At 42.9% G+C, this 10,000-nt stretch overlaps 2 protein-coding genes across 2 annotated transcripts in view; both read left to right on the forward strand.

The window, feature by feature from the left end:
• Positions 1-3,217: 3,217 nt before the first annotated feature.
• Positions 3,218-4,455, forward strand: LOC115828809 (protein shisa-3-like). The gene is made up of 2 exons (XM_030792908.1): positions 3,218-3,515; positions 3,929-4,455. The coding sequence occupies exons 1-2, from the start codon at positions 3,218-3,220 to the stop codon at positions 4,453-4,455; spliced, it is 825 nt and encodes a 274-aa protein (XP_030648768.1).
• A 2,460-nt stretch (positions 4,456-6,915) lies between these two features.
• The window catches only part of wasf3a (WASP family member 3a), a 19,578-nt gene continuing 16,493 nt past the window's right edge, over positions 6,916-10,000 (forward strand). Inside the window, exon 1 of the mRNA XM_030792683.1 lies at positions 6,916-6,990. The gene's annotated coding sequence lies outside the window, so the exon portion shown is untranslated. The remainder of the gene's footprint in view (positions 6,991-10,000) is intronic.

Raw genomic sequence — 10,000 nt, forward strand, 5'->3', positions numbered from 1 at the left:
CAGCTGGGCGACTGCTGCGTTTGTCTAAAATCTGTGTGTCGGCTCCTCAGAAAACACTTGACGTCATTTTGGTCACGTATAAAACCTCCGGGGCTGCTGCAAGGCACTAGGTCGCTGAGACAGTGTTTAAGTGCGTAGTCTTTTATGTGTGACACTGAACCCGGGGCGCATTCCAACCGTCAGAAGAACACCAACGTAACATCGCTGGTGAATTTTTATTGTTTAAAAAGAAAAGAGGCTTTCCTTTTGAGGGTCTTCTCGGAGAACTGGGTTTTTTTTTCTCTCTCTCTCCTAAGCCAGTGATGGTTGGCTTTCACTTCTCCTCTCCGTCTGTCTCCCTCTCCTCCCTCATGCTTCTCCTTCTCTTCTCCTCCATTGCCGTGGATTCCAGACAGACGCCCCAAGGACTGGACTCAAAGGTAGGCAATGAAATGGGAAAACTGGACCCAAAGGTACTGGGTGAAATGGGAAAACTGGACCCAAAGGTAGGCACTGAAATGGGAAAACTGGACCCAAAGGTACTGGGTGAAATGGGAAAACTGGACCCAAAGGTAGGGAGTGAAATGGGAAAACTGGACCCAAATGAAGGGAGTGAAATGGGAAAACTGGACCCAAAGGTAGGGAGTGAAATGGGAAAACTGGACCCAAAGGTAGGGAATGAAATAGGAGAACTGGACCCAAATGTAGGGAGTGAAATGGGAAAACTGGACCCAAAGGTAGGGGGTGAAATGGGAAAATTGGACCCAAAGGTAGGGAGTGAAATGGGGAAACTGGACCCAAAGGTAGGGGGTGAAATGGGAAAACTGGACCCAAAGGAAGGGAGTGAAATGGGGAATGCAGACGAGGAGATATGGCACGGCTGTACACTGCTCCAGAAGTTTTGTGTGGCTGGAGGAATGGGGGAGTAGTGCTGTGAAGAGAACTTTATAATGAGTGTGATAGAAAACTAATGATGAACTTATTATCAAATTCTAACTAGTATCTCAAGTTTAGTTGTGGAAATCTGAATAAGCGTATTGCTGTTCAGTGTTATATATTTACTACATCAATGTGTAAAATTTGGCAAATGAATGATATGTAACTAAACTGTTACTGTATTTAATTCCATTATTCTAAAGAAGACTTTTGACTCTTCTCAGACTTACACCAGGTTTCATTCAGTATCCCACAACCAACATTTTCTGTTGATGTTCCACATTGTAGTGACTTTACAAAAGTAAAATGTGCATTTCAAAAGATCACCGAACTTTAATTCATTATTTTGTATTGTACGGTAAGTTTGGTCTGGGATAAAGTAAACTGAACTGAAAATCACTGAGATGTTGCCTCAAACATTCACGCTTCCAGTAACTAAATGATTCTTTAAAAAAAAAAAAAAAGAAAAGAAAGAAAGAAAGTAAGAAAGAAAGAAAAAAGAAGATTTATTTCCTTAATTGTTGCTGCAAGTCATCTGTCTGCAGCATTATGGGGCATTTCATCAACATGATAAATGGATTCTAGCAATGCACATTCAACAAACTTATTAATAGCATAAAATAGCAACCAAATTATAAAATAACCATGAGGTGATGAAATGAGAATACTATTTGAATTCCAATTTAATTTAATTACATCGAATCAAATTATACTACAGTCCGTTTTACATCTATTTGTTCATGTCGAATTGATTCCATCTCCATCCACTTAATCTAATTTACCGACACGTTCATTTTCCAGATCCTTGACCGGCTCTTTGGACTTCGCATTGAAGTCGCTAGGACTTTACCACAGAGAGAAAGCGGCGAGGGATCTACTGAAGACGTATTATCAACTACATCACGAGACGAACGAGACCAATCACAGGAGGCGGGGCCACCGCACGCCATTGAGCGCGGGGTTGAACCTGCTCATGTGTGGCCACGCCTTCTGCTGGACTTCATGGGCCACCAGAACAGGTTTAGGGGCCGGACTAAGAAGAGGAGTGGGCAAGGCTGTGTGGAGATGGCTCTGAAGCGTGCTGGCGTCTCGGGGGGACTGGGGTGTCGATGAAGCATCGGGTGGAGGTAAAGAGACACGGAAAACTGATGGTATCAGTGTAGGAGGTGTTAAAAAAATGGACCTTAGACACACAGAAATGTTCAGTATTATGGACAGGGTATTAGAGAGCCCCCCCCCCCCCCCCCCCCCCACACACACCCCCGAGACGCAAAACAGAACTGGATGAGAACATATTAGTTATTGTGTTTAATTTGTGGGCGCTGGATATGAATGTGGCGCATTTGTGTTCCAGGTGAAGGTGTCCAGTTACATCAGAAGAGTGGCAGAATGGACCTGTAATGGAAGGCGTTACGAATCTCTCATAGCGAACACGCGCTTCATCCACCAAACTCTGTTTATTAAAAAAATGAATAAATATATCTTTACATGCGCTAATAAACAGCTGTACATTTTCTTTAAGATCTCGTGTCTTGTTTATGTTATTGCGCTGAGGGGGTCCTGATGCAAAACATACATAATGATCACAGATACATTAGGCTCCTTTATCTCTCACAGATACATATATGCATTGAGATCATACCTACTAATGTGTTTCTCATTATAGCTGATGTAAAATCATTTCTAGCAAGTTAAAAAAAAAAGCAAAGGATGTTTTACGTGCCGAATGTAAATAACGAGGTCATGTCACGTGTTCTTGATTTCAGTCACAACATAAAATGGATTCCGAGGTTGAAAACAAGGTCTTAATTAAATTTGTTCTTGAGGGTTTCACGTAGAGGAGAGTTTGTCAGATGGGTTGGGTATTCCGAGGCATGCAAACGCTAGTTAGTTATCAGTGTTTTTGAGTTGGTGTCTTATGACTCCGATTATAGAGTGAATTGAGAAGTCACACAGCTATCTTACATACTCTTGCTCAAGACATGAATCCAAAAGGAGCTACTAATCTGAGAATGTGGGGATTCCTAACGTCAAGAACGACCATGCCCGTCTTTATAATGGATTTATAATGGACAACGCAACCAGGATGGACTTTTGTGTAGGCTAATCACCACAGCCATGAAGTTAGACGTTATTCCCTATCTGGCTGTTAAAGAAAAGCTCTCATCAACAGTTTTGGACTGAGTTACCTCATTTGACTTTCCCTTTCTCGATCTCGCGTGTGCATTCAAATAGCAACTGTGTTAATGTACACTGCTCGTTCGGACCGCCTGCTCAGTCGACGCAAAAAAGAAACCCCACAATGAACAGCATCACGTATACCGCCGTTGTTTTTGTCACCGTTACCTTACTCGCGTCTTTTATCACAACTGCCACGAGTGGGGAGTACTGTCACGGCTGGAGAGACACGCGGGCCAGTTGGCGGGAAGGTTTCCTCTGTCCCGAGCGTTTGGATCGAAAAGATGCAATAATCTGCTGCGGTAGCTGCGACCTGCGGTACTGCTGCTCTAACGGCGGGGCCAGACTGGACCAGGGGGCTTGCAATAACCATGAGAGAGTCCAGAAGCCAGAAACCGACTCAGAGGGCCTAGACGCAGCAGGTACACGAACCCTGACTATGACGTCATATTTTGCTTTTAACTATGACGGCTAGATCTCAGTAACCCTGCTTCTCCTGAAGAATTAGACTACTGCAGATTTGTCAGATTTCTTCCTGAATGTTTCATAGTCCCGATCTTGTGTGCCGGAACACGAGAAACAAGTTTAAGTTTGAGCAGCAGCCAGAGAGAGACAGAATGTAGAGCCCTCCATAAAACAGATCACATCATGACTCTAATTACAAGAGGATTACAAGAAGTTCAGTTTGTTTAGCTGCAAATTAAATCAACTTAGACAGTCCGAAGACATGACAAATCTAGAGGTGTATCACTGTACTGAACAAGCAATCTCTCTCTCTCTCTCTCTCTCTCTCTCTCTCTCTTCCCCTCCCTCTCTGTTTCTCTCACTTTCCCAGAATTTCCCGTTCATGTGCCATTCCTGATAGTGGGCTCTGTGTTTGTGTTGTTTGTGATTGTGGGTTTAGTCGTGGCAGTGTATTTCTGCCTCAGTCAGAGAGCAGTCACCTCGACGGACGCGGAGGTGACGGAGCCCAGGGCACGAGACCCCGCGGCAGAGGGGGGGCCACTGACTGTGAGCACGGGCACCTCATGTGGGTCCTCCTCCTCCCTCTACCTTCTCAACGCCAATCAGACCAACGCTTGCCCAAGCCTGCCAAACCAATCCCATCATTCCCTGGAAAAGCCTATTCCTCACAGCAGTCCACCAAAAGCCTACGCGCTTCCACATCCCAGTCTGCCCAGCCCAGTGACCTTTCCAACCGTTCTCCACCCCGCTGTGTTTCCAGCCCCAATGCTACACGCGTATGCCGCCTCCACATCCACCCTGCGCTCCCCACAGAGAGAGTACAGGTCTGCTCCCTCTCCCTGCCCCGCTCCGAGCTGCTCCAGCGCAGTCCACAGAACCGCTGAGGTCATTCTGTGAGGCCCTGGAGGTCGGGTGGGGTGGGGTGGGGTGGTATGGCAGCTGAAGTTTTTCAGGTGAACTGAACGAAAAGAACTGAAGAAAGACAGAGATTTACACGCCACATAATGACACTCTGTGAATACTATTGATCAGACCTGGAGACAGATAACTGCTTGCGCTTACCTAGAGAGATTTGCCTCATTACTCATCTGCTTCATTATACAAGTCAGGACAACCCAGCCGACCCTCTGATTTAAATTCACATCCTGTATTTATGTATGATGAGAAAAAGGTTAATGTGCATGTTTTGAAACAGACACTCAGGGCTTTCCCCTGCAGTGCGGCCAATTAGATTATCCAGTTTTTTTTTTCCTTTTTTGAATATGAAGAGGTGGTTTAACAGAGAACTCATGCAAAGCCAGAGACTCTAATGGCTTTGGGAAACCACAAAACAACAAACACTGTGTTTTTCTTTAAATCATCAGTGTTATAGCAGTTAATAAAGAGGAGTAATTTGTCTGTGGTATTAAACTCAAGTCGTAAGCTCTGTCTGTGTGGAATCCACTGTGTGAAACAGATGAAGTAACTTAATTTTTTTTCTGTCTTAAACATGCCATTGTTTTATGCCTTTAATGTCTGAAAATTGTGTGGAATTTATATCATTGACTTAAAAAGACAAGCTATAATAGTTTATTAATATTTAAGCTCAGAACATTTTGAATATGATATTTTTTTGAGATTTTTATGCTGAGATAAAAATGTTTTTCTTTTTCATCCGTGAAAACTGATGTAGTGTATCTATCAAATGAACGTAACTGTATAGACTTGCAGAGACTGCCAGGGCGTCAGGCTGATGCAGTGCATTGACATGGCTGTGTGCATTAATGACATCTGACTGCTCCAATAAATGCGCTTTTAGTGTCGTCCTGCATTTGGCACACAGACAGTATTGATCTGAGCTTGTTTCCTGGGGGCCTTTACCACTGAGAAGAAGGCTGGAAAACTGGGGGGGGGGGGGGGGGGGGGGGGGGTCGGAGTGAAATATGGGGTCATTTCCTTTGTGTGTAAACATTTTCATTAATAACATCACAACACAAACAGATTATGGATATGAATTCATTGAAGAAGGTCCCTTAGACGGGCCGTAGATTAATTTACATTCAGTAAAGAGGTTGTGTTCACTGAAAGAACTGTTTCCTATGATGAAGATTGTCCCAAATCCTTACAGAGAAATATGTGTCACAGCCCACTCTGATCCCTGTGCGGTGAAAGCAGATACATCCATTAGAGCTTAAGTGGGCGGGATCACACTTTAAAGACCATCTGTCAATCTGTGAGAAGGGTAGGGCTAAAGGCATGTGACCTTAATGCATCAAAATCATGCCTTCGGGCACTGCAGCCAGCAGCTATCTACTACACTGTAACAACAGCCACAGAGACAGAGACAGGCAGAGACTGCAGAGCAAAGCAAATATGGCTATATCAGTGTATATGTTGAGTTCAAGTGACACAAGAGTTCACAAACCTATTTTCCATTTCCCCCTGTTGATCAGTGTGAGAATTAGTTTTAAATGTTCTAAAGAGAGAAAAATGTGCTCCAACTGAGTGCCTGTCTATTAGTAAGAATAATTTACAACATTTCCTGTATCCTCATTAATACATTCAGTTTCCAAAGGTTTCTCTTGGTTCTGATTTCCATGCTGTACAGGAGTGTTACCCTGTCATCCTCTGTCCCTGGTTCAGAACTGTTACCCTGTCATCCTCTGTCCCTGGTTCAGAACTGTTACCCTGTCATCCTCTGTCCCTGGTTCAGGAGTGTTAACCTGTCATCCTCTGTCCCTGGTCCAGGTTTATGGAGCCATGGTTTCCGATGCACTGGGATCTGGTAGTGTTCACAGATAGTCCTATGTAATTATTATTATTATTATTATTATTATTATTATTATTATTATTATTATTATTGTTATTATTGTTGTTGTTGTTGTTGTTGTTAATTTGGTGCAAGTGTCTGTAAAAATCGTCCTTCCAGTTTCATTTAGGGGCAGCCTCTGTGAGCTGAACTTTTCATTTGACAAATAAATCAATAATAATACATAAAGATATTTATAACGATAACATCTAGTTTATAAGTCGTGATGAACTTTGATGCAGCAAAGGACGATCGATCCACAACCCTAAACTAAATATAAACCATAACCTCAGATATGAAATCAATCGCAACCGTATTCTTTTTTTTTTTTTTGGTGGGGGGGGGGCACCTTTGCCCTGTTCATTGGGATGTTTTCGTACCTTGTTCATGTTTGTGGGACCTGTATGGTACTGCTCGGCCAAAGTTTGCACCCTCTGAGTCAAAGCTGTCGTCGGACGTTTTAGAAGAAAATTCATTGGTCATCACGCCTTAATCCGCCTAAATTAAATCTCTAGTCCTGAAATCTTATTGGCCCAAATGGACGCCCTTCAAATAATCAATCCCACTTTAATGGAGTACGGGAGCGGACTGACAGCACGCCCAGACCGCACGCATCAGCTGAGTTCTCAGTGAAAGCACTTCTGGTGAGCAGATTCTACTTTTTACGCTTTAACGTTGCCGTTTATGACACGCTGGTGTCTTTTTTGTGATTCTGACACTTCAAAACCTTCTTTGCTGCTTCTAAAATAGTTAAATGTTTTGGAGCCATTCGGGTGACGGGTCATGATTAACGGACTCCTATAATAAAGTAGATCAGAGTACTCCAATCGAAGCGCGAATGTTTTGTTTTCTTTTTGCTAGTCATGTTTATCATTGCACATTGAATGTAAACCGTGACGGCTTGTTGACCATTTAACAAACCTTGTATCTGTATTTTCCCCATTCTCTGACGGCCGGTTCACATAAGGCTTCACTAATCGCTTCAGATCTGCTGTCGCGAGCCCTGTAACATAGCTTTAGTCTGCCATTATAGCCTGCATCTCACGGGAAACGACTACTGGGCTTGATTTATTGCGTTATGCTCTTGGACCAAACCCTCAATCAACTTATATAACGTATTAAAGTAATGTTAACAACTTTGACTTGACGTACAATAGACTTGTCCGCTTGATTTGATTTGTAAAGACACGGGTTTAAATTTGGTGAGTGGAATGGAAACGGACAGTTTAGGAGAAAGAAATCGTTTTAATTTAGAGAACTGTATAAATGCCTTTTGGCAAGGGTGTCCTACGCGTCCACATCAGAACCTGTCAAAGCCAGCCTACAGCCACTCTGCCGTGTCTCTTAATGGTAGTGAGTATGAGAGCTGAAGACATGATAAGAATGTTTTTCAGTATATCTTTGATAGGCTTGAACGAATGTTTTTGATGTATTATGTTCTGGCAGAAACTCGAATGTGTTTACAGGTGATGAAAAAGTTGTTTTTATGACTCTTCAAAAACCCACTACACATCAATGACATGCACACACACACAGACACACACGGTGTGCGTGTGTGTGTCCATGCGCATCTGACATAGACACACACACGCACACAGTTTAAAGCAGTGTTGTAACAATAGTGGTTACTGGCTATTTCGCGCATTTAATGACTTACGTTTCCCTGGTCCTGAAAGCAAAACCTTATGTTTTGCCCCGACCCCCCCCCCCCCCCCTTTTTTTTTTTTTTTTTTTTAGCAAAATATGATTTCGTTTGAACACGTTACAGACGATACATCTTGTCTTAATTCCAGCTCTCTCGGTGAACAAACTAATTTAGCGTTAACTCCCACCTCGGAGGAAACGGCTTGGACAATGCCAATTGAAAGAATACAACAGAGAGTTTCCGACAGAATGGAGTTATTCAGTGTCAATACGGATTATAATGTTAATGTAAAATAAACACACAAACCTTTAAAGTCTCGCAGCAACGTTTTTCAAATGTTTTTCAACTAACAATGAGCCTAATTGACCAACCGTTCTTAAGAAGAAATTTGTTCTTAAAGCCCACTTAGGTAGTTGTCTGACATTCACCAATGGTTTCTTGGTTGGGAAATGCTCTTAGGTAAGAACAGAATCTACACACACTCAAGAGCACACTTACACACATTTGAGTACTGACATGTTTGTGCAAAATAATTGTTTATTGCGTTTTCTTAAGTTCTACAGTTGTATAATATTATATGATTTAGATTACAGCAATATTTTTATCATTATATTATTTTAAAAAATCATTATTTTAGAAAGCATTATGGTCTTTTAAAATAAATAAACACTACACTACACTAACCCTAACCCTAACACTTCATGTAGCACTCCAGAATGTAGTGTATATTTATTCATACTTTTGTACAATGAACAAAAAGAGCAATATGAGAATATAACAGTTGATGGAGACTGTGAGCAGTAGTTTTACATACACTACTTATGGGTTGTCCCATCTGAAAACAGACAGGTTGTAAAGCAGGTGTGTGAGAATCAGTCAGTGTTACTTTTACATATGGATGAATATTAAAATACCTGGACAGAGCAGACACAGCCACTGTAGCCTTCGCTCCTGTCTGCTACTGTACGCGCGTTGCATTGAACCATTAAAGCCACTGTAGCCTTCGCGCCTGTCTGCTACTGTACGCGCGTTGCATTGAACCATTAAAGCGGGAGCAGAAGTGATGGCTCAGGCTACTTGATGGTTGTTGAAAAAAACCTCAGAATTACGATAAATAAAGTCAGAAGTCCGTGAAGTAAAGTCGCTATTAAGCAAACTTTTTTTTTTTTATTTCTAATGTGGCCGAAATGGGCTTCCATAGACTTCTGCGTGTGCACACAGCCCTGCAGTCTCATGCCCTTTTATGGGTATGGGCGGGGCGTTTACCTATGCTAATTGGGAACAACTGGCACGCGCTTTCAATTTACGATGATAATGGGATTCATCATTATAAGCACAAAGATGCCAACAATTCTGCGGTTTAAGAACACGTCATGAATCTGACGTGTACTCTTTCTTAGGACCTTTCTCGAGAACAAATTTAAGAAAAAACTTGGGAATGTATTGGTGAATGAGGCCCAATGTTTTATTATTTTATTTACCAGACACATTTTACTCTGATATAGATTACTTTTGATTACTATGGGATAGAATTTTGATTCAAAGACCCAGTGAAACTGCTGCTTCCCGGCTTCAAGACGCATTCTAAGTGCTGGCCACATAAAACCATTACTTCCCTCTGAAGTTGGTGTATGCAAGGCTGGATTATGGGCCGGGCTAGCGGGGCCAGTGCCCCGGGGCCTCGGACTGCCAGGGGGCCTCCAAGCTCCAGGCCGTGTGGCACAGCGTGTGGCACAGACCACGAGGCCCCAAAATGAGCAGCGGAGTGGCATGTGATGAACACGTCTCAGCTCATTGTCTCGTGTGTCAGCAGAGCCAGACCTTGTCAGACAGCTAGATTCTGATGATCTAGTTGATGATTTTGCAAAAAGGAAGGCTAGAAAGACACCAGTATAGGAAAGTGCGGGGGTGGGTAGGTGGGGGGGGGGGGGGGCAGGCAGGCAGGCATGTGCCGAGGGTCCTGATGGGACTGTGCTCCGGCCCTGGGTTTATGCATTCCTTCTGGTGTT

The sequence above is a fragment of the Chanos chanos genome, chromosome 15, assembly GCF_902362185.1.
Source record: "Chanos chanos chromosome 15, fChaCha1.1, whole genome shotgun sequence".
NCBI classification, from domain to species: domain Eukaryota; kingdom Metazoa; phylum Chordata; class Actinopteri; order Gonorynchiformes; family Chanidae; genus Chanos; species Chanos chanos.